Genomic DNA, 25329 nt, shown 5'->3' on the forward strand with positions numbered 1-25329 from the left:
CAAAACCTAAATGTTACTAGTGAGTTATATTTTAAACAAATGCAATAGTTATTCTTGACTCCTAAATCTCAATTCCTGAGAAAAGCAAATTCCATTTTCCTCCTCCATAAAGTAAAATACACCATGATTACAAGCCAGAATGGGATGCACAGCAGACACTTGACATCATCATACATTGACAGAACTCTTTTTTTTTTTTTCTGATTCTATCTTTCCAAGTCACTGGCAATTGTGTTTTGTTTTGTTTTGTTTTTATATTCAGGTTTTTATTGAATACTTTTAATTTACATTTCAAATGTTATTTCCTTTCCCGGTTTCCTGTCCATAAACTCCCTATCCCATCCCCATTCTCCCTTCTTCTATGAGGGTGTTCCCCCACCCAGCCACCCACCCCTTCCCATCTCCCTCCCCTGACATTCCCCTACACTGGATCATCCAGCCTTGGCAGGACCAAGGGCTTCTCCTCCCACTGGTGCCCAACAAGGCCATCCTCTGCTACATATGCAGCTGAAGCCATGGGTCTGCCCCTGTGTTCTCTTTGGGTGGTGGTTTAATCCCTGGGAGCTCTGGTTGGTTGGTATTTTTGTGACAGAACTCTTAGAATGTTGAAACAACTCATAATATCAGCCAATTGAGAGGCAGCTGTGTACTTAACACAGTTAAATTGCCTATGCACTCAACACAGAAGGAATTTACACACTGAAAAGCATTTCAGACATGACACGTAAGTATACCAATAACTCCTAAAGAAAAAGTAAAGAAAGTGCCCCCAGGAAAATCTGCTGCTTTGTATGTCATTCAGAAGGGAGGGGGAAGAAGAGGAGGAGGAGGAAGAGGAAGAAAAGGAAGGAGAAGAGAAAGAGGAGGAAGAAGAGGAAGAGGAGGATAAAATGGAAAAGATCTCAAAAAAGAATGCCACTAAAACTTATTTGAAATATAAATTGCATCATATTATCTATGTAATCAATAAAAGAAACCAAAATTTCAGCGAGAGAGAGAGAGAGAGAGAGAGAGAGAGAGAGAGAGAGAACATGTAAATTTTACACATTCCTGAAAAGAATCTGGAATTCACTTCCTCTGTAGTCTTACTGGAGCTAATCTTTCACTACAGTTCCTCAAAGTCAAAAGCCAGATGTAAAGGGAATGCGCACAGTGATTAAGAATACAGATCAACACACACCCACGGCCATGACCATCTTGCTGTCTGAATCATGGTTCCTTCTATAACACACTAAGATTGCAGGGCCCTTAGGAGCCATGACCTTCGCCCTTCACCATCAAAGTTTCTTTAACATTCTCACCCTGTTCTTTTCATTTTTACCTCCAAAACTGCTGAAGTATTAATGAAACAATACCCCGTTCTGTATTTCGAAAAACCACATTAGTTTAAAATTTTAAGTAGTTCCTCATGCCAAGTACCATAAATTTAAATTAAACCACTCAAAATTTACACTGGTAGAGTTCAAAATGTTAGATCTGGTTTTTGTCCTTCAACTAAACCATTTACTACTAAGGGCAAATCAAACTCCAGCCTTCATCCACCGCAGCTCCCATAAACTGACGACACACGTCTTCCCAAAGCCCAATTGTCATGAATAGCCCCAGCCCTCTTACATGGATCCTTCTACCTAGCCAGGGCAAGGAAAGCATGAGTAGATTTTTTTTTAATGATATAACAGAATATAAGAAACTAAATTAAAATCGTAATGCTATAAAATGAAAGCAAACGAGCATTTATAAAAGAAGCCCCTTTATAAAACAAAGGTATCTTTTCCCTTGGCTCCCGAGTGTGGGTCATGCTCATAACCTTGTACCGCATCGAGATCACCTGTGCTGTATATGAAGGCAGTGCAGCTGCCATCCTCAGACAGCCAGTGGCCATGCTAGGGACACAGGAGAGTGCATTACTCACAGACCGGCAGCTGACCTCCTCAGTGACTGCCATCCATAGCACAGCCTCTATGTCCAACCTTGCTTGTCCTCCTGCCTTCTTTCGACCTTGGTCCAACCTGGATGCTCACCTCTGGATGCCAGCCCGCTTCCCCACCACTGCAGCAAAGGTTGAACCCACTTGACACTCCCCCTTCCTCCTACAGGAGGGTGGCTCTGCTCTTTAATAATCGCGTGCTATCGTCACTCTCATCGCAAAGTGAATTTGGTGAATGAACTGGGGTCACGGCTTCCCTTACAGTTTTCCCTTCTTCTGTCTAGAAGAGAATAGCAGTGCTTCACTTCTACTACAAAATTCCCTTCGTTCCCGATTACATACCAGGCTGTCACAGGTGCCTGCCGACTACAGAGCTTTTAAAAGAATGAAAGTTGTACTCTCAAGAATGTCTGGTGATATCTGATCCCCTCGCTCGTCAGACTTTCCCCAGTGTCCGCATTGCTCCAGTGGCCGTAAACTAGTGATGTCTTCTCTTCATACCCACAGAAGTGGCTGAGCTCTCTGCATCGGCTCAGTTCATCCCTAGAGTTGGCAAGCTGTAGTTTTATCTTTACATGCTAAGAACGACCCAACTGTTCTCCTCTGACTGCAGAGGCAAATCTGTATCCCTTTCTATTAAAGCCTACCTGGCCCAATGGTCTAATAGAGCCACTCATTCTATCAACACCCAGCATGTTGAAACTACTGTTTGTGTTACTTGACACTAACCCGCATGGAAGCGAGAAAGGCTACACTTGTTCAGAAACACATTTCTTTGGGGTCTGTGGGAAAATAAACCTGTGGGTCAAACCCAACTGAATTCTAAGCCAGAACAGAGCCCCGAAGTCAATTTTAGCATTTAAAGGATTGACATTCTAGACCAGAAACCCTCATAATGGTAACAAACTTTTATATGCACAGAACATAGATAAACCCAAGAAGGCAGAAACCGCCAAACTGTAGGCTCTTACCAGAAAGGGACTCCAGCAGACGCAGGAGACACACATTATGGCCAGGAGCTGAATGACCATCTCCAGGTGGTGAGATCTGCCTTGCCTGTGCTGCTGACTTCTAAACTTCACTCTCAAAAGTGTGACTCCCGTGACGGCGTTGCACGAGAATGAGATGCCGAGAGCTAAGAGTCCCAGGGAAGAAAAGAACAAGAGATAGAACCTGTCTTCCCAGTCTTCGATGTGCTCCGTGTTGTAGAAGCACCAAGTTCTGGATGCTTGGATTTGATAATCTCGGTGTCCAAGGATGGGCAACAGGGCCACGAAGACAGCAAACATGCACACACCGCTCAGTATCATTTTCACATGCTTAGACGTGATCTTTGTAGAGTGGAATAGAGGGTTGGTGACCCCGATGCACCTCTCAATGGCCATCGTACTGCCCAGGAAAAGTGGGCACAAGCCAGAGAACACCATGGAGATCCCGAAAACACTGCACAGGATGTTCGATTGATCGAAGCGGATCCAGTCTTTATCAGAAGCGTATACGAAGACAGCTATCCCTCCGTTGATGAGGTGGCCGAAGAAGTCTGTGATCACCAGGCCACTAGCCAAGAGCAGGAAAGAAGCCTTCGACTTCCGTCTAAATCTCTGATACGCCTTCATGAGGATGGCGATGGCCAGGCTGTTAGATAAAATCCCCACCGTCATGAAGATTATTGAAAAGAATACTGAAAGCCGGTTCTCCGTCTGGCAAGTCGTGTTTGCGATGAGTCCAGCTGCAGAGGACACCGGCTGCTTGGAACTGTTCATGGACATTGTTGTGGAGATAAACGCCGTCCCCCTCAAGTCATCTCTCTGTCACGACTGTGCAGCCTCGAAGTGCAGACATCTGCAGCACACAGGACAGGAATCAGAACGACCCAATTACCAGTCATCTGACATTTAGAGCCAAGTGCCTCAGCACCCTGGGGTGGGATGAATTTGCCCAGCCTATCATAAGTCAGGTTGCAGATGTCTGACAACAGTGTGCATCTGCTCCCTAGTTCTGCTTTTCTCTTTCCAGGTAGAGATACCACCGGAGCGGACACCTGTCAGTTCACTTCCCTAGAAAGAGCAATCTCAAGAAAACAAACAAAACAGAACAACCATGCTGATGTGTCCTGCTGACATCTCCAACCATTTGAGGTCTTACTAAAGCACTAACAAGATTAGATTTCAATCCAATAAAGTTTTTAAAACATGGCAATTTAAATAACTAATCCTTTAAGATCGTGTTCTTTTCTCTGTGAGACATTCACTCCCAAGTAGGTGATCCACCTGCTGGTCATGTAACCGGGGTCATGAGGACAACAAACAGAATCAATCTCTCTCTCTCTCTCTCTCTCTCTCTCTCTCTCTCTCTCTCTCTCTCTCTCTCTCTCACACACACACACACACACACACACACACACACACACACACACACACACAATTTGTCTCAATTTGTCTCATGGAAGAGCATTGAGGCGAAATCCCTGTGCAAGATGAGGAGGGGAGAGAACAGCCCCCCCACCCCCACCCCCCCCCATTAGCTTGTCCTGAAACAGGCTGTCAGGTTACTGTAACCTCCAGTGAGAAGTGCCGCTCTGTTTGCTGTTTGGATTTTTTTTTCTTTTTTTTTCTTTTTTTCTTTTTTGTCCCTAAAGTGTTGAGTCCTAAGTTCACGCTAGCTTCAGGACCACAGCCACCCACCACTAGATAATTCGATTGTTTTCCCAGAGCAGCTTTCCGGGAGGCTGGGGATTTGACAGCACAGTGGCTTTAGGTGCCTGGAGGGAAGAGGTTGGCTGCCCCCTCGGTGTCTTACTCACAGTTGACTTTCGCCAGTTGCAAAGCCCACACCCCCAAGGGGCCTCAGCTTGCAACACTGCCTTAAACCTAACCAACTTGCCGAAACTTTTTGCAATTCCTCAAACTCCAAAGAGTTCTTTTCCCTCCCACCCTGGGGGGCGCCAAAGGTCTGCCGCAGCAGGGGTAGGGACCGTGAAGTGCCGCCACCAGGGAAAGAAAGGGGTAGCCCTCTGTGCCTGCTTCTCTCCTGGGGGTTGGGGAAATCCTTGCTACTGACCCCATCCTTACAGCGAAGCCCCCAAACCCTCTGTCCCCACAACACACCGCGAATCGAGTCCAAAATCCCTGCCAATCTCAGCCTATAGTGCTCTCGAGCGGGGCCTCTGCGGCTGTCGCCACAGGAGTTTATCAACCCTGGGTCCGGCTGGAGAATCCAGAGGCCGTGGGAATCCGGCTGTGGGAATGCAGCCACGGGGTTGCTGTTACCTCGGCATCCTGGGCCATCGAGTGGCTGTGTCCGGAGCAGAAGAGCGCGGAGCCCGGTGTTCCATGGCGCAACCAGCCCCGCGCAGCCGCAACCCCTGGTTCCACCACTCGCGCCTCCCTAGGACCCTTCTGAGCGCTGAATCACAGGCAGGACCTATTGTGTCCTGGACTCCAGAGCACCTAGAGATGCTCCCAGCCTTGGCAGGCTGGAGGGCTGGGTGACCTCCGCCCTTCCTCGGCTCCCTCCTCTCCGCCCACTTTCTCTACCCTCGCAGCGAGAGGCTGTGGCATGGTCCTCTGATGCTTTGGCCACCAAGCAGCACAAGACAACAACGCTTTCAGCCACCAGACAACTACGGAAAGTTTTGATTTAAACTCACTTCCAAATGAAAGAGGTCATTTCTGAAGCTGCCAGATATGAATGAGGAGAGCCCAGGCATGCCTAGACGCTGGTGTGTGGGGTGGTCGGATACAGCTTATGGGGAATGAGTTAATTCCAAGTCCAACCAAAAAGGGACACAGAAATCAGGGCAAAGGTCTGCCGGTTTGGAAGAGAACGTCTAGCAGATATCCGCAGGGAGTAAACTAAAAGTTCTGGCCAACTGCTGTAAGCAGGACAGCCTTAGGGTCCACTCTTACTGAGCTCAAAGCCATCTGGGTAAGAATGTAAGGGGCAGTGTGAGCTACATTCCTGAGCACCTGCTGGCCTGAGGTTCGAGACCCTTTGGGAGCACCGAAGTCCTTGAGAGAATTTCTGGTGACATCCACAACGAAGGATGTACACCTCACAGATTTTGTAAAAAGTACTTTATGTTCGAGAAAAGACGCACTTTTTTTTTCCATTAAGAATTGTTATTTGAAGGGCTGGAGAGATGGCTCAGCGGTTAAGAGCACTGACTGCTCTTCCAGAGGTCCTGAGTTCAATTCCCAGCAACCATATGGTGGCTCACAACCATCAGGGAGAAAACCAAACCAAAAAACAAAACAAAACAAAACAAAACAAAAACAAGGATTGTTATTTGAGCGAGTTAAATGTATAGTGCTGTGTGAACTTGTACAACGTGAGTCCTTGTGCACTATAATTGTTTTTAGCTAATAATACCGGTTAACATGTCATTTCCAACCCAATACTTGCGTGACTCTATTTCCGCTCTGAATTTCCTTTCTGAACCTAGCAAAAAACGTTGTCGCTAGCTGTGTGAAGAAACGGCGCCACACTGAAATGAATCTATTTCTCCATTCCAGAACCGGAAGGTGCTTCCAAATTCCTGAATATCGAAAGGGATCATAAAGTGCAAAAGCGAGATAAAATAAATTAGCCATTAACTGTAGAAAAGTCCAAACGCACACTTTCCCCCTATGGTGGAGATAGAGAATTTTTAAGTTGATATTATCATAGTGTGTTTAAACTGTGACTTGGGTATGGTCAGAGAGTTGAATGTTTTGATCAGTAAAAAAATAAATAAATAAATAAATAAATAAATAAATTTAAAAAAATTCTGTGCCTGGATGGCCAGTGTCCAAAGAACAACCCTGTCACAAGCCACGCTGAAAATGTGACACAGAGTGCCACTCTTTCCTTTAATGATTAACAGTCCTCAGCTGAAGTTCAGCGTGTTGATAGTTTTCCCTGTGTTTCTCTCGTGGAAAAGGCCCTCTTCGGAGGTCTTCTCTGTCATCCCCCTGTTCTCACTGAGGACAACATCTGGACGCTCACCAAACCTTTGAATTTATAAACTCTAGAGTCAGGGTTTCGGTTTGGGGTCTCTGCAGCTTGAAGACAAGGGTATCCCATACCAGTGCTGTGGCCCTGGGTATGGAACGAAAAAGACATTCTTGCTCATTCAATGTCAAACGGTAAAGTTTAATGAGACCAAGGCAATGGTGATTTCATGTTCGAAGCACTACATAAACTGCATCACCTTTTTCAATCTGTCCTGCATCTGTTATTGGATTAACCTGTTCCTTAACCAAAACTTAGTTCAGACAAACTAGACCTATTAATACTAGCAGGGCAAGCTGCCACCAAAACGTGAACAATGAACAACATTCAGTGTTGCTCCCGGGCCTATGCTCCACCTTAATCTGACTCCCAATTCATATTTCCCAAAGACAGAGCAGCAGAACTATTCATCCACAGAAAGAAAAAGCTGTCAGACCAAAACACAAGAGGAGAGGGTGAGAAGCTGACAACCCTTTCTGAAATATAGGTTACTTTGGTTTCATTGTTGCATGTGGGGAGTCGATTCTCCTATAAAGCCATTTGTGGACACATCCATTCTACAGATTCAGTGAGAATTAGCCCTCTGCCAGTACTGTTTCTAGGAGATAGGTATAAATGCTGTGAGAGCAAGTACAGAGCCCTGTGTTGTGTGGGTCCTTCTAGAAGGTGAACATGCTTCTGTAGTACCCATGAGATGGGGTTTCGGATAGCCAGCCTTTCTTTACGTGGATAGAGATAAAGTTGATGTTAGCGTTGTCTCCACTCAAGGAGACAAAAGAGGAACGCACTGTCTGGGTGTACTTAGCAATTATTACTCAAGACAAGACATGGAACAATTTAGACAGAAAATGTGCACACTACATGGCATTGAAATAGAAAAAGAAAAATGTCCCCATAAAAATCAAGGAGGAATGTTGAAAATTGAGATTTGGCATTTTAATTAAACTGCCTCCAAAGGTTTATTGAAATTTGCCACTGAGATTAATAAAGGAAACAAGCTCCAATTTAGTTATTATGAAAATAACATATTTAGTCTCTTCATTTTTATTAGGTAAATATTTGATATGTAAAAAGTAATACATATAATAAGCTTGTGGGTAGTAAATTATAAAAATGTAATAAAATTAACAAAGAGACTTAATACCTAATAAGGGAGGTGTTCGTTCCCTATAGCTGTGTATCACAGAGAGGGCAGAATGAACAACAGAAATTTGGGTCTCTGGAGTAGGTGGTTATGGATCCAAGTTCCAGCTATGGAGGAGGAAAGATAGGTGAGTGGTTAAATGGGGCCTTCAGTGGGGTCCTCCTCTGAGTGAAGCTGCAGGGGTTAGAAGCAGAAGGCATACTTGGTGTTTAGAACTTCTAAAAACATTTGGGTGGGCTGTGTCTTGATAAGGAATTGGATTCTAAAGAAGTAATTCGGGGTTGGGGATTTAGCTCAGTGGTAGAGTGCTTGCCTAGCAAGCACAGGGCCCTGGGTTTGGTCCCCAGCTCCGAAAAAAAGAAAAAAGAAGAAAAAAAGAAGAAATAATTCCAGTAATAGATACGAAGTAGGTTGGAAAAATAATGCAATTTATGTTGTTCTTTGGAAAAGAAATCACTATTGTTCTGACTTTATGAAAGGAGCGCTATGGTTTGACATTGGATGTGTGAGCACTGCTTTTCTCTCCATACCCAGAGTTTTGGTCCAGAGCAAACAGTTCTTCTCACTCCGTGATCTGCCCCATCTCCCCTCTGTACGAGAATGAAAACAGCCCAGGCTGCCATTCCTGAGTGAGTGGAAAAGAGCCTTTCACAAGCTGGGCATAGGACAGTCAATCCAAAATATCCTTCTTTCTTTAAAAAAAAAAAGTATTTTTAAACTAAATTTATTTAGTCATGCATGTGGGAGGGAGCGCTGTCCCCGAGAGTAAGGATGTCATAGGGTGTACGAGAAAGTCAAAGGACAACCTGGGGCAGTAGGTTCTTTCCTTCTATCCCACAGTTCTTGGGATCACACTCAGACCATCAGACTTGGTGATGAATGCCTTTACTGTTGCACAATCTCCCCAGCCCTCTGGAACACCTTTCTTTTTTTTTTTTTTTTTTTTTAAGAACCCTTTCTTTTTTTTTTTTTTTTTTTTTTCTTTTTTTTTGGTTCTTTTTTTTTTTTTTTTTTTTCCGGAGCTGGGGACTGAACCCAGGGCCTTGCGCTTCCTAGGCAAGCGCTCTACCACTGAGCTAAATCCCAACCCCCTGGAACACCTTTCTATCCAACCTAAGATTTACTTATTTCTATGTATGTGAGTACACTGCAGCTGTCTTCAGACACACCAGTGGAGGGCATCAGATCCCATTATAGATGGTTGTGAGCCACCATGTGGTTACTGGGAATTGAAGTCAGGACTTCTGGAAGAGCAGTCAGTGATCTTAACCATTGAGCCATCTCTCCAGCCCTCTACTCAACTTGTTCTCAACTTTTCTTTCTTCTTATCTGCTAGGCTTCTTACACTGTCACCATAAATAGTTAACAACAACAAAAATACGACATGGCTGGTCTGAGATATTGTGAAAGAATGTGGATTGGACATTGCAAAACCTTTTGCACTCAACCCAAAACAATGCAGACATCTGTCCTTCTTCTGGTTCTGTTCTCAGCAGCAATCCTGGATAATAAAGGACACTGCTTTATGTTTGCATTAAAGCCAGGGTTGCGTGAAGACTTGGCAAGAGTACCAGTCTGTGGACAGACATATTTAGTTTTCCCCTCCTGTCCCTGCTGTTTGAAAAGCTAAGTTTTGTGTTTGGGTTCACATACCTGGTTTAAGCCACTTCATTAACTCATTAATTTATTCGCTCGTTCCCAAGGACCTACTGTAGTGCATAAAGCTGCCAGTTGCACAATGACAGCAAAGTGACGGCCTACAAAATAGACATCAATCTTTCTTGTGCAGTACAAATTCCTGAAGAATGACTGGGAGTCAGTTATTGTCTGAGCGACTGGGGTAAGGTTGTGAAAGATAGAATCCGGTATGAAATCCTACAGCTCTCAGAATCTAAGGGCATGGGCTGAAGCAAAGACTTCCAAGGGTAATGAAAAGAAGTAAGGTTTGGGGAAGAAGTAATTAAATGGACTGGGAAAAGCACTGAAATTTAGGTTAAGTAGGACAGAGTTGGTGAGGGAGCATCCAGCATAGCACTTCCCAATGGGACTAGAGTCCTGATGGACCCATAGATCATTATCTTCTTTCTAGAAGACAGACAATTGTTTGCAATAAAGAATTCTGTTCAACATCTGTTTAATTATTATAAAATTATTATTGTTATTATTGTTATTGTTATTATTATTATTATTATTATTATTATTATCCTCTTTCGGACTGAGAGTCCAGGGAGTTGTTTGGAGAAATTGGGAATATATTTCAGTCATAAATGAGGAAATAATAAAATCACATGATGTTCTATAAAGATATATCAACCCCTACCCCAGAGAGAGTTCTAGATTATCTTTAAACTACTTAATTTGAACCTCGTAAGAAGTCTGTGGTGTGGATAGTTGTGTGGATAGTCTTCTCATCATTACAAGGAAAAAAAGAATCTGGTAATTTCTTCAGGTTACAAACCATCACCATGTGTGCAAAAGCACATGAATATGAATTTGGTCAGTGTTCTCCATGGCCACCATGCTATTGGCTGCTAACCGTACACCATCCTGTCAGCTGCATGGGAAGGTCAGAGAAGAGGCAAATGCAACTAGGATCAGTGAGGAAGAGGGTTGTTACTGCAGTTCTGGCCAGAGTTACTGCAGATGTAACCACAACTAGGCCATTCTGGCCTACAACTTCTCATCCATATGACTGAGGTCTTTATGCACAGATAGCCTGTGACGGTGGACCACAGAGGTTTCCACACACATGTGAAAATCAAGGTAGACCCTAAAGTGATACAGATACAGAGCCAGGCCTGCCCGGGATCACCAGGCGAGCTCCAGGCAAGCAAATGTCAGGGGAGAGATCCTCCCCTCAGCTGTCAGAGAACCTAACCTTGCTGTCACCACACCAGGCCTACAACCACATGAGATACTACACTTTTGTTTTTCCCTAAACTCAGCCTGGAGCTGATTAATAACCTCGGGCTTCCGATTCCCGTGTTTCATGTCTCAACTCTGGGGTTTCAGGTGTGGACCCTGGTACAATGTTCAGAACAAATTCAGAGTTTGGAATGTATTGGGTAAGTGTCATACTAATTGAGCCACATCCCTAGCTCCACTTTATGTCATGCATACTATCCAGTTTGTGGTACCTGGCTACAAAGTTCTAGAAAACAAATACAATGCTTTATTGGGTATTGGATTCATTGGTTAATTTTATTATATTCTTGACAATAAGCCCAAGCAATCTCATTGAGCGTGGAGGAGTCCAGTGGTTGCTATGTTTCAAGTCAACACTGGACAGTCCCCATCCTGACATCTTAATTATTATTTAAGTTTATGTGCTGTAAGTAAACTCTAACAGAACAATAGAGCATGGGCCTGGAACCTGAAATGTCCCCGAGAAGGGTCTCCCTAAAACTGCTTCTCACTCAGCACTTCCCTGTCCCCAAGCCCCTACGCATTCTTCTTTCTCCTTCCTCAAACATGCCCAGTAACTGCTTCTACCCTTCCCTGGGGAAGAGTTTGGTCTCAGGCTGGATAGGATTAATGCCAAGGGAAGAAAGAAAGATCCTCTAGTCCACTCTCACCTAAGTGCTGTCACAGATGATTGAAGATTTTCAGAAGTCACCAATATACCATGACTTGGAGGGCTGGAGACAAGAAATTAAGAGATGCCTGGCTCAGTAGCCCCGCCCTGCCTGGGCACAGCACAAGCATTGCTTTCTGTATGGAGAGGAAGATCTCAGAAGCCATGGGGTTCAGCAAGGCACAGACAGATGCACCCCAAACCACTACGCAGGAGCCTTAGCTGCCTGTGAGGATCAGTGTTGGTCCCCTAGGCATCCTTACATTCCAAGTGCTGGCTTTCTGCTCCGTACCTGTGGGGTCCATCATTCTTTCTCTAAACATTTCGGCCCTGTCTTGAGTCTTGCTCCTCTAACCACTTAGGGTCGCAACTGAATAAAATGCCACAGAGTAAAAAGTTGCGAAATTCTGATGACTGTCGAACCAAGGGAAGTGCTCCACTTGTATTTAAATTGGCATTCCATGGAAGGATGGACAGTAAACCCAGGACAGTAACATGGAATTCCAGTTTCATTGACTTTGAGTGCCCCTCCAATGGTCCAACTTCCTCCCATTAGGCTTCCTCTAACTGTTCTACTGCTTCACAGCAGCTCCAAGGGCTGGGTACCACAGCTTTAGTACAAGGACCTTTGTGGGGCTTCTAAGATTGAAGCGTTACTACAGAGTGAATAGATGAAAACCGAGGAAGGTGCTCTTGATTCATCCAGAGGATAAGCTTGAAAAAATATGGAGAGAAAAGTCATTTTCAGCTGGAATTTTCCAGCTGATTCTCAGATCTTCCAAATGCCTCTTGTCTGACTCTAGCAAAATGCCATTCGTTATGGAGGCCTTACCCTAGCAGGAAAAACACGAGTCCCTGCCGTGAAATTTCAGGCTGAAAACCAAAAGCGCAGTATTATGATGAAAGTTTTAGATGGTCCTAAGCACCTTAACTCTAGATCCACACAATTCAAACCTCTCTTCTTGTCTCCTTGGGCAATTGGCACTCACTTGCATATGGCCTCATGCACACCACACACACACACACACACACACACACACACACACACACACACACACCATACACACACTTAATTAAAAGTAAATCTTTTTCTTAAATGTGTGAAAATGTAACTCTACTGTCTGAGTATGATTTCTTTGATAACAAAAGGACATCATTTTACAAAAAGGGTAGCCATGCAAACTAGTATCAAGAAATAAGAACATTTTTACACATTAGAAGTTTGTTCTTTTCTGAGGTCGAATCTTCTCTCGCCCTGGGTAATCACCATGCAGCAATGTCTCCTTCCTGAATTCCTCTCCCTGTATCTACTCCCATGCAGTAACTCTGGTTTAAACAGATACAGCTTCTCGACATGGCCATCTTTTTTTAACCTAAGCAGCATTCCGTGATCGGTACCTACTCTCAGGTACTGCATACCGGATCCATCTTACATAAGTCACCTTGTCCCTCTGAGTTCCAGATGTCTTATCTGCATCCCAGAGAGCAACATGGAAACTGTTAGGAAGGGAAGAGAGATAGACAAACTACAGCTATCCATAAGATTTTCTACTAAGGCTCTCTAGAGAAACAAAGCATGTGGTGTGTGTGTGTGTGTGTGTGTGTGTGTGCGCGCGCACTCGCACAGACATGCGCATACACAACAAGGAAAAACAAGTTAAGGAATTGGTGTTCTCACTTAAGTAGAATAAAAGACTAGCAGACTGCAGTCCTAAAAGCTCCAGCGACGCACTTCCTATCTAATTGCTATTAGACATCCCAGAAGGTAGTCCAGCTCCAATCTAAGGACAGTCTCCAGGAGAATTCCCTCACTGGAGGAGGCTGATTCTAGTGTTATATTTACATTTTTCCATGGTTTGGATTGACAGCATTCTTCTTTTCCTAAATGTCACAAACTAAAATATGGACCTCATTCAAAAACATTAAGTTGATACATGCTCTTAACTTTTATAGATTCCTTCTACAGCGCAAATACTTTCAAACTAAGTCCCCAAGGCCAACTTATCCTAACTGTTTTGTTGCTACTCTGTTGATAAGTCAGTCGTCTTTCTATTGCTATAACAAAATACCAGAAACAGTCAACTTGGGGAAAGGTTTACCTTGGGTCCAGTTTCAGTGGCTCTAGTTCATGATAAATCCCCTGTTGTTTGGGGCTGTGGTGAGGTACGACATCACGGTAGGGGGTGCATGGTTCACGGTCACCTTATGATGGCCAGGAAGCAAAGAGAAAGAAGAGGGGGACTCTGGAATTTCAATAGCTCCCTGAAAGGCGCATCACAATCATCCTTTATCTGAACTCCATCTGCAAAGGGTGCCACCACATCCTAATAAGGTCATGGACTCTTGAATAAGCCTTCTACAATGGGACTCTCAGGGACTTTTGACAGCTAAACTCCAACCGTAACTGTGAAGGACTTCTTGTATCTGTCCCCTAACCTTGGAGTAATTCCAGTTGCCCAAGATCAGGGCTCAACTTCTTTTAGTTGATCACGCCCAGCCTAATTCCTCTTTCTTCCTACTTTATATCATACCACATGGTGTTTATCGGGGTTAACATCTTCAATAATTTCTAATTAACCACCAGTAAGCATTTTCTCCCTGTAGTTGATGAGATCTTTACCATCTTAGGGTTTCTCTTTACCCGCATACAAACCTGACTGCCTTTCAAACACACCCTAGACTGCCTCACATCCACATCTCATCAGCGCCTCCTCCTTAAGTACACTTACCTCAACTCTCTACATGTAAATCTTGCCTATACTTTAAGCAATATCCAGTGACTACCTCCTCCATCAAACCTTACCCAGATCTCCCTCTTACCTATTCCCAAACTGAAACCTCTACCATGAAATAACTACAAGTAGAACTTTCCTTCTTCCAAAATTAAAACTGTGTGTTGTTCAAGGTGGAGATGTATGTCTTTATCTTATTATTCCTAGTCGCTATTCATTTCTTAAGAGCACAGACACCAATTAAATGCTTTAATGGGTAAAGACAGATGTCTCTGTAAGTGGATGTGCAGCGAGAGTACTAATTAGATCTGATAGGATGACAAAGAATCAGTGTATGTATAGAAATATATCTATGCGCGTATACACAATTGAAGGTATACAGATATAGAGAGACATGTGTACTTATTACGTTTCTCTGAAGAATGCTGACACATTCCTCTAATTCTGTTCCTCAGACCACTGTAGGAAAACCCTTCTCATTCATACTCTGTAAGAAGCTAGGGACCCAAATGACACAGCACACCATACATATCACCAGACTCACAAAGGAATTGGCATACAGAAGAAGCCAAAAGAAGAGCCTGACTGTCCACAGCAGATGGGTTGGCTAACAGAAGACTCAGTTAAGTAGACCTGCAGAAACTAGGGCTCACACTGACACCCTGTGTAGGTGTTTTCCAGCTCCTTTGCTGATACTGTGGGACACTGAAATGCCTTCATTTCCTATCAGACCAGACTCAGCAAGCTATGAAAGGTAAAAGTTTACAGATGCCAGGAAAGGCGGGGATACAACGCCACCCTGCCCCCAGCTAAAGGATACAGCCCCGCCCCAGCCAGGCCAGGCAGGGTATAATCCCGCCCCGCCCCGCCCCCTCCCCAGCTAAGGGATACAACCCCGCCTTGCCCCCCCAGCTAATTCTAACACTAGTCTATTCATGCAGCCAACAAGTATTTGTCTATTTAGCTTGAACAAAATTCTAGATAGAATAATTCCACACGGTTTCTGGAGTTTGCATGGATTGTTTTTGCCAAATTTTAAATGAGCAAGATATCATCGATAGAACAAGCTCGATAAACATAATCCAAATTCAACATGAGAAGAAAGTGACGTTGAACTCACAATTATACCACATCTGCAGGTGATTTTAGAATTTAATCACATCCAGGGTGTGGGTGGAAAACACATTGGGTAAACCCCGCTGTACTTGAAAGGCCCAAGGTACTTGGAATACAAAATAAACGCTGGGCCAACACTGGGCTGTCTCCAGCCACTGTGTGCTTGTGACCTCCCCTTTCCAGGACAGCTGCTCCAGAAGACCATGCCGGGCCAACCAAACTCAGGCACTATTTTGATACCCTGGTCTCACACAAAGGATCAGTCATAATTTCAAATTTATCAACCCCACATGTAGATGACACTTAATGGGAGTCCTATCACCTAGAACCGTGTGCTTAAAAAAAAAAAATCAACAGTTATCAAAATTTGACTTGAAAACAATTGACTTTATTAAAAAATAAAAGAGCATTTATCGGGGAAAGCTTATTCGGCTCCCAGTTGGTTTCTTATGTGTTGACACTCCAAATCCATGAGAAACTGCTTTCTTTATCCATCTGCTCTCCAGAACACAAGTTCTATTATGGTATATTAACGTGGTACAGTGACTATGGTCACAATGATTTGGTCTGTATCCCAAATTATAAAAGGTCCTGAATGTTCTCCATACAAAAATAAATGTTTGAAATGACATAAATGCTAATCACTTGGCAGAAATCAGTGCACTGCGCCCCACTGCACACCACAGATTTCTACAAGTAATGCCTTTTCAAAAGTAAAAGTAACATCTAAAGTAGCTTTGCCAACCATGGAAGCCATGTGCCTGCTGGTTTCTTCCTCCGATGCCGATGGCGTTCTGAAATTAACAAGGGGTACACCCGCTTCACTCCGTTGGGGACTCTTGTTTGTTGAAAGCTATTTTACGAAAGTGACAAGATGCCCAGAAAATTTTAAAAAATCACTTCTCCTTGCTAAGTGAAGGCTTAGCAATGACTATGGAAGCAATTATGGCTCTAAAATCTTTTCTGTTGCCTTCACTTTGCTCACCTTCTCTGTGATTTGGGGTGTTTTTTGTTTGTATTTTCTTGAAAACACCCGAGAGGCTCTGGCTTGAAACTGCTTAAATTGTTCCTTGCCCCACAGACACAGCTAATGCTTGCATCAACTTCACATCTTGAAAGTCTGTCTCCAAGATATCATCCTGACCCCGTATTTAACCTTAGTGACCTACTCCCCACAACTCTAACACCTTACAGAGTAGCAGCCAGCTGCTGCCCTCCCCTCCCCTAATACAGCAGCTCAATGCTGAGAGCGTGATATCAGTGTTTCCACCTCCTCCTCTACCATGAAATCCCTGTGAAAGTCTGCTGTTGTGACTACTACATCAAATTACCACAAGTTCAGTGTCTTTATTGCAAAATAATTTTAAATTTATTAATGAAAAGTTTATTAATCAAACTTGATGGTTCTTTTATAGTATTCCATCCAGTCAACTCACCAAGAACACCAAGAACTGTCATACCCACCCCCCCCCCCCCCCCACACACACACACATACAAAGTCAGTAATGAAGTACAGCCTTCAACGTCAGCAACACGGCAAGGTGGCCCTCAGCTTAGCAATGCTATCCATATCTCCTCCGGTGTTGTTAACAAAGCAAGAGTGACCACATCCCATTCCTTCCCCAGACCATCATAAGGCATTTTGTAATCGTCATGGACTATTGCGTCCTCTGAAAACTCTAGACATTCTCTGCTTTCTTACACAAACATCATCAACATGCTTGGACTTCCTGAAGTAATCACCAGTGTGTAAGCACCTACTAGGTGCCCAAACACTGACCCATGCTTCCCATGTGTGGCCTCATTGATGAGCTTACTCTCTGGTTGACGATACTATGTGTATATTCTTATTTCCTTATTTAACAGAAGGATGATGCATATGCCCAGAGTCTCACAGCTAGAAAAGGGGATGCTGAGAGCAAAGGCAATCCATGAGGATCCTGAATCTACATTCCTCGCCTGAGTCTGCAGATTGGGTCCACGGTGAAGATCAGAGGGAGCTGGACTGATTTACTGTTAGCATTTCACTCTAACAAAACTGGAATTGTCAAAAAGTAAAGGAAATACACAACTGTAGGAATCAAAAACTGTAGTCTTTGACCCAGAAAAATTGCCTCCTCTTCCTTCTCTGTGTTCCTGTTAAACCATCAATCATTTGTACCTCGGCCCAGCATCTCTAAGGTACCCACTGGCTTGTTACTATGCTATGTGTGAAATGTAGTCCTCTCTCCTTACTGATGAATGAGTGAATGATGACATTACATGACCCTTGACCCAACCTTGACATCACACAGAACAACTCAATTCTTACTCCTGGTTAAACCAGAGTAAGGGTCAAAGTACAAATAATGTACTAAAGAAATACTAAGAATTAAAGACCTAGCATAACAAGTCAAATTACAGAGAGCTAATCTTTATTTTATGATCTATAACAGTTTTTATATACTGATAAGACTCTCACCTTGTAACTTTGTATATATTTTTCATATAAATATACCTTTATAAACTAGATGTATAGTTGAACACAGTGGTATACATCTGGAATCCAGATGTTAAGGAAGTTGAGGCAGAAAAAAAATAAGCCTAAACAACTTAATGGAGTCCTGTTTCAAAGATGTAAGACTTTCTCAGAACTCACCACTGAATTCTATGGATGAACTCGGTGGTTGAACCCCTTGATTAATAAACGAGGCCTAAGGTTCAATCCCAGTGGAACAGAAACATAGATAAATGGATAGACGAATTAGCAGATAGTTTGTACATGAATGCATTCCATAGATAGTTAGGCCTTTTCACATTTTATTTCATTAACACTTCTATAATCTTTCATCAGTTTAAAACCCGTTTCCACAGAAAATTTCTAACTCCATACTGTTCCAGACTTTTGTAAACTGAAAAAAAAATAATACATATGCCTTAAACAAGCCTGCTATAATCCTATTTCGTGGCTTTAGAAACTGGTTCAATAACTGGTTCAATTATTTACATCACTTGAAATAGACAAACAAGCAGCAAGACACTTAAAACCAACAAATGTTTCATCTACTCTGATCCCCGCGCTACTCAAGCAGAATACATCTCTCTAAGGCTGCGTTTCACAGTAGCAAACTATATTTGAGCTTCATTCCTCTAGCTTATGGTTTGTGGGGATAATGAAATATTCCCTTTAGCATTTGTACTGCTCAACATGAGAAATCTCAGTATCTGAGATCTGGTATTTAAAATAATGAAATGTTTTCATTACAGAAAATTGAAAGCCATACATATATGAGGCAGGTATGCACACACACACACACACACACACACACACACACAGGCACATGCACACATACACACACAGGCACGTGCACACACACACACTCACATATACATGCATACACTATACACACACACACACACACACACACACACACACCAGTTAAATATGCTGTTCTTCCTGCTACCTTTGTATGAAATAGCATGAGGTCTTCAAGCTATCTGAAGGGCAAAACACATACTCTCGGAGTAGTCTGTTACCCAGTAAGAAAGGTCCCAGAGAAGAAACGTTCAACTGTGAATGACAGATTCATTACTATCAAGAAAGCAAGTGTTTCTCAGAACCACAAGGGTGACAATGTTAATAGCTTAGCTTATCTAATAGATGATGTGGCCATATATGTATATGTATATATATATATATATTTCTCTCTGTACAATGCCAGCTTTTAAAATATATATCTCACATATTTTCTCTGGGGTCCAACAGGAGTGTAGTTAAATAGAAAGGGCTATTTAACAGCAGTAGCAAAACAAAGGCAATGTTTCCAAATAATAGTTTGGGGATTTTCAGTATGATGGAATACTTGTATGAACAAAAAAAGTTGAAGTGTACAGTTCAATCTAGAAAACATTTTATTTTACAATCTCATAAACTGAAGCCCTTGATTTCTCCTAGAGACCCTAAAAGATCTAAGTTAAATAAACAGGCTTTGCATTTGTGTACAAGCAAGCTTGTGTGCCTAGGAAAGGCATGATGTAGGCTAAAACAGATTCGAGATGAATCGACCAGTTGTGGGCTACAGGTAACACCCGATGGCCTAAATGAATTCATTGTCTTGTAAAAACTAAGTGACTGTCAATGACAAGACCTTTCACTACTGTCCGCTGTGGCTGGGCTGTTCCCCTGCCCCAGCCTGCAGGCACACTGTATGATTCGTCACACTAAAACTCATCTCGGCATTTTTATGAGGTATAAGTTAATGTATTACAAGCTGAAACTTCAATTTTAGATCTCTTCAGAAAACGGATAATGTATAAAAGCCACACTGCGTGTGCACCAGCCTCTTTTGAACATGCAGGTAAGCAGAATAAGAGATTCAGGGGAGGAACAGTGCAAACACCTCAGTCAAGCCGTTCCCAGCAGCTGTAGGCAGAAGCCTGTGCAAGGTCAGTGTGATGGTTTGTATATGCTTGGGCCAGGCAGTGGCACTATTAGGAGGTGTGGCCCTGTTGGAGTAGATGTGTCATTGTGGGTGTGAGCTTTAAGACCCTCATCCTAGCTGTGGAAGAGAGTTTTCCACTAGAAGATGTAGATGTAGATTTTCAGATGAAGATGTAGAACTCTCAGCTCCCCATGCACCATGCCTGCCTGGATGCTGCCATGTCTCACCTTAATGATAATGGACTGACTCTCTGAACCTGTAAGCCAGCCCCAATTAAATGCTGTCCTTATAAGAGTTGCCTTGGAGGAGATACATCATGACAGGACAGTGTAGAAGAGAGTTGCCATGCCTGAGAATACTGCAGGACAGAGAGGCATGGCAGCCATGTGAAGGAGTTGGGAGAGTGCAACCCAGAGGGTTTTCCTATGGGTCAAGAGCAGCCAAGACAGAATATAGAATTTAGTAAGTAGCAACTCAGAATTATTGGAGAGAGGTAGATTCTACCAGCATGGAGGCTAGGCAACTGCCCAGCTATTGAGCTGCCTAAGGCATATTAAAATATAAAGGCTGAAAAAGAAAAGTTGCCTTGGTCATGGTGTCTATTCACAGCAGTAAAACCCTAACTAAGACAGCCAGCCTGGACTGGAAAGCAATCACCTCAGACAAGCTGTTCCCAGCAGTGTAGACAGAAGCCTGTGTGGGGCCAACCTGGCCTGGAATGGCCTTGTTCCTGCTATACACATTCCTGAAGAAAAGAAGCAAGTATTAAAATATTTCAAACTGCCTGGCCAGAAGGTTCCAGATAAATGCTTGAATATTACTATCATTTTCCTTATTAAAAAAAAAAAGGAAAAACAAAAGTTTCTGTCTAAAAATAAATAGGCATTTTTTTTATCAAAAGAAAATCCTGAAACTATGTATGATTTCAATTAAATGTTCCTTTTGCAGCTATAAAGCATGACTTCTCTGTGGTTGCCAAGAAGGAAGTAGAAGTTTAAACTAACAGCATTGGCCACAGGGGACAAGATCGCAGCTGGGTAAGACCTTCCATCAATCCACTCTCCATAGAAACATCAAGTTGAAGTTATTCACACACTGATGTATCTCCACTGGAACCTAGGAAACTAGACCCCTGGACCTTGTTTTAGCCTAAGAGGAAGAAAGCTGCATGAAGAGATAGGAAGATTTACACATTTCCAGCTCCATGCACTAGCAGGATGGTTGGGAACATCCCCAGCTGGGAAGAGAAGGGAAGTAAAGCCAGGATTTAAACTTACAACCTGTACCAGGGCAAGCCATGTTGAGGACCAGCACTGGGTGGGGCTCGAAATACCCTTCAGCTCCACCCGACTGCACCTCAACCCTTCCCCAGCTTCGCATGAGACAGTTGAGCAAACCACTGTTTATAGCACCCCTCCACAGCTTCAGGCAGCACCACATACCACAGGCAGAACTTTCACGTGCAGGGGATAGCATGCAAAAGTAAGAACAGGACTCGGTCTTGGAGCTTTAAGGTGTCAGGCTCACTACAGTAAAACTTGGAATCAGGAAGAATCCAGGGACACTTTGTCCCCTGGCCAGTGTTTGTAAACAGTGTCTGGACCTGCCACAGCGCCAAGGAAAGACCTGTGTGTCCCAGTAGGAAAGCCTCATGTTTCACTCTGCACACCCCCAGCTGTGGAATGGGACTGGGGCACATACCCAAGATTGGGCAGGTTCCTAAAGCCATGAGACTCAGAAGCAAGGAAGCTAACTGTCAGTTATAGCAGCTGAGGTACTATCCACCTTACCAGCTCCAGCCTCGGGAATCACAACAGGCAGAGCAATGTGTACTTGGAGAAAGAAGAGAGTCAGATACCAAGTCATGATCAAGGGTGTAAACTCAGTCCCTCCTTGATTGAGGCACACAAGCTGGCAGCTTCCTGAAGCACTTGGTCACAGACAAATAACTGCAGGTGAGACCTGTGGGCTGCCCTGGTGCAGGTTCACAAGTCTAAGTAAATCTTTTAAGAATTTTGAACATCCTTACCAACCATAGCTTTTGGGTTGATTCTTGTTTGGTGTCCCCTCCAGTATAAAAGTTTCAAAACACACCAGTCACATACATATAGCCAAACTTTCTTATTTACGCAACCATCTGCTACTAACTCAGCTGAAGTGACCAGAGTTTCACTAGAATTAGAGGCACCAAGCCAAAGGACGTGAACAGGAACAAGCACCTAATTCCTCAAGGAATAAACAACTTTGTTTACCACCATACACCACAAACTGTCCAACAACAGTGACCTCACATAGCAAAATAAGAGACCACAAGCTGAGTCTATAACAGACAATATGTGTGGACTCTTAGACAGAGAATGCAAGATTTATTTTAAGCTAGATATGGTGGCATATACTTTGACCAGCTGTAAGTTCCCAGAATTAGAGAGCTACAGAAGGACCATGAGGCTGAGGCCAGCCTTAGCTATAGAGTAAGATTATGTCACAAAACTGTCTCAAAATTTTTTTAAAGCTGAAATCAAATCAAGTATCTTTTCCAAGCACAATGGAATAAAACTAGAAATCAATAAGGAAAACTGCAGAAATTATACAAACACAAGAAAATTAAACAACTTCTGAAAGACCAGTTGACCAGAGAAGAAATTAGGAAACTTTTAATTATCAAAACAAATTAAAGTAGAAGTACATTTGCCAGGACATATCAGATGTAGCCAAGATATTACTAAGGGAAGTGACTGAGATTGAAGAGAACACCAAGAAGGTGAAAAGACATCTATGTCTGTGGATTGAAAGAATCATGTTAGCATTTCCAAACTTGTAAAGTGCTCTCTCTACATTGCCATCACCACAATATGGTCTCTATCAAAACATCAGTGATAGCTTTCTCAGAAGCTGAACAGAATACCAATGGCTTATGTTCTAAAAACAAGAATCGACAAATGGGACCTTATAAAATTGCAAAAAACTTCTGTAAGGCTGTGACACTGTCAATAGGACAAAACAGCAACCAACAGATTGGGAAAAGATCTTTACCAATCCTATATCCGATAGATGGCTAATATCCAGTATATGCAAAGAACTCAATAAGTTAGACCCCAGAGGGCCAAATAACCATATTACAAAATGGGGTACAGAGCTAAACAAAGAATGCTCAGCTGTGGAATATCAAATGGCCAAGAAGCACTAAAGAAATGTTCAACATCCTTAGTCATCAGGGAAATGCAAATCAAAACAACCCTGAGATTCCACCTCACACCAGTCAGAATGGCTAAGATCAAAAACTCAGGTGACAACAAATGCTGGTGAGGATATGGAGAAAGAGTAACACTCCTCCATTGTTGGTGGGATTGCAAACTGGTACAACCACTCTGGAAATCAGTCTGAAGGTTCCTCAGAAAATCGGATATAGTACTACCTGAGGACCCAGCTATGCCACTCCTGGGCATACACTCAAAAGATGCTCCTACATGTAATAAGGATACATGCTCCACTACATTCGTAGTACCCTTATTTATAATAGCCAGAAGCTGGAAAGAACCCAGATATCCTTCAACAGAGAAATGGATACAGAAAATGTGGTACATTTACACAATGAAGTACTACTCAGCTATTAAAAACAATTACTTCATGAAATTCTTAGGCAAATAAATGGAACTAGAAAAATATCCTGAGTGAGGTAACCCAGTCACAAAAGAACACACATGATATACTCACTGATAAGTGAATATTAGCCCAAAAGCTCGGAATATCTAAGATAAAATTCATAGACCACATGAAGCTCAAGAAGGAAGACCAAAGTGTGGATTCTTCAGTCCTTCTTAGAAGGGGGAACAAAATACTCATGGGAGGAAATATGAAGACAATATAAGGAGCAGAGACTGAAGGAAAGGCCATCCAGAGACTGCCCCACCTGGGGATCCATCCCATACCAAACCCAGACACTATGGATGCCAAGAAGTGCTTCTGACAAAAGCCTGATACAACTGTCTCCTGAGAGGCTCTGTGAGAGCCTGACAAATACAGAGGTAGATGCTCACAGTCAACCATTAGAGTAAGGGGCCCCCAATGGAGGAGTTAGAGAAAGGACTGAAGGAGCTGAAGGAGTTTGAAACCCCATAGGAATACCAACAATATCAACCAACCAGACATCCCAAAGCTCCCAGGGACTAAACCATTAATAAAAGAGCACACATAGAGTAACCCATGACTCCAGCCACATATGTAGCAGAGGATGGCCTTGTTGGGCACCAATGGGAGAGAAGCCCATGGTCCTGTGACGGCTTGATGCCCCAGTGTCGGGGAGCACCAGGGCAGGGAGTTGGGAGTGGGTGGGTAGGTGGGGGAGCACCCTCATAAAAACAGAGGGAAGGGGGGTGAGATGGGGGCTTCTTGGTGTTTCCAAGAAAGGGGATAACATTTTAAATGTAAATAAATAAAATATCCAGTAAAAAAAGAATAAGCAGTAAACCATAAAGCATTTTTCACAGCCAGGGCAGCCTTGAGCTAAGAGGACAAAGCAGGAGACATTATATTACCTCACTTCAAAAATCACAGAAAGGCTTTAGTTGTCAAAAAATATGATGACTGCATAATAACACATAGACCAATGGAATAAATACCAATACCAATTCAAGTGTCTGCAACCAGCTGAGTCTAGAAAAAAATCCTTCAAGTGTACAATGGATAAAAGATGGCCTCTTCAGTAAATTTGATACCTTTAATGCAGAAGATTAAACTTTACTCCTGTATCTTATAGTATAGCATAAGACAATCCAAAATGTCAAAGGTCTGCAAAGATTTAAGAAAAGAAAGAAGGAAGTGGAGATGGGGGAATGCAAGAAGAAAGGGACCTAAGGGATGAAGGAAGGATGTGAAGAATGGAGGGAAAATAAAGAAAGTCAAGCCATAATAAAAATTCTTCAAGATGTGGTACAAGCAAAGGTTTTTTTTTTACATGAGACCTCAAAAGCATAAGCTAACATACAAAAACAAACAAAAAGAGTGCCATTCTTTGTTCTTCACTGGAATTAAATAGCTGAGTTGGTCAGATTGTGAAGAGGAAAGGTTGAGTATGTTTCAATTCACAGTTCAGTGGTCCTATATCTTTAGGCTCAAGGAGAGAAAACAGATCACCACAGGAAACATAGCAGAACAAAAACTTTGCCTCATGACTCAGGAAGCAAAATGAAGAGAAAGCCAGGGTTCCACCATCCTCTTCAGAGGATGTCTGTCTTCTAAAATGTCCTCCACTAGGCTCCACCTCTTATATGTCCTACCACCTCCTAGGGCCCAACGAATACATCAACTGTTTAACACATGGACCCAGGGACCAAACCAAACTCAGACAGTTCTTCATGGTAAAGGAAATGGTCACAACTAAAGAGACAGCCAGGAAAATACAAAAAATGAAAACTAACTGGTCA

At 42.9% G+C, this 25329-nt stretch overlaps 1 protein-coding gene across 2 annotated transcripts in view; it reads right to left on the reverse strand.

Annotated features, from left to right (window-relative positions):
- The window catches only part of Ptgfr (prostaglandin F receptor), a 31238-nt gene extending 25966 nt beyond the window's left edge, over positions 1-5272 (reverse strand). The window contains exons 1-2 of one of the 2 annotated variants that reach the window (XM_032896730.1): positions 5197-5272; positions 2899-3769 (exon numbers count right to left, since the gene is read on the reverse strand). In XM_032896730.1, coding sequence (XP_032752621.1) covers positions 2899-3696 — 798 coding nt within the window. In that variant the 5' untranslated portion in view covers positions 3697-3769; positions 5197-5272. Of the gene's footprint in view, positions 1-2898; positions 4049-5196 lie in introns of those variants that run through there. The other variant, XM_032896731.1, reaches the window with a different exon arrangement.
- Positions 5273-25329: the final 20057 nt, after the last annotated feature.

This window comes from Rattus rattus, chromosome 3, assembly GCF_011064425.1.
Source record: "Rattus rattus isolate New Zealand chromosome 3, Rrattus_CSIRO_v1, whole genome shotgun sequence".
Lineage (NCBI taxonomy): Eukaryota > Metazoa > Chordata > Mammalia > Rodentia > Muridae > Rattus > Rattus rattus.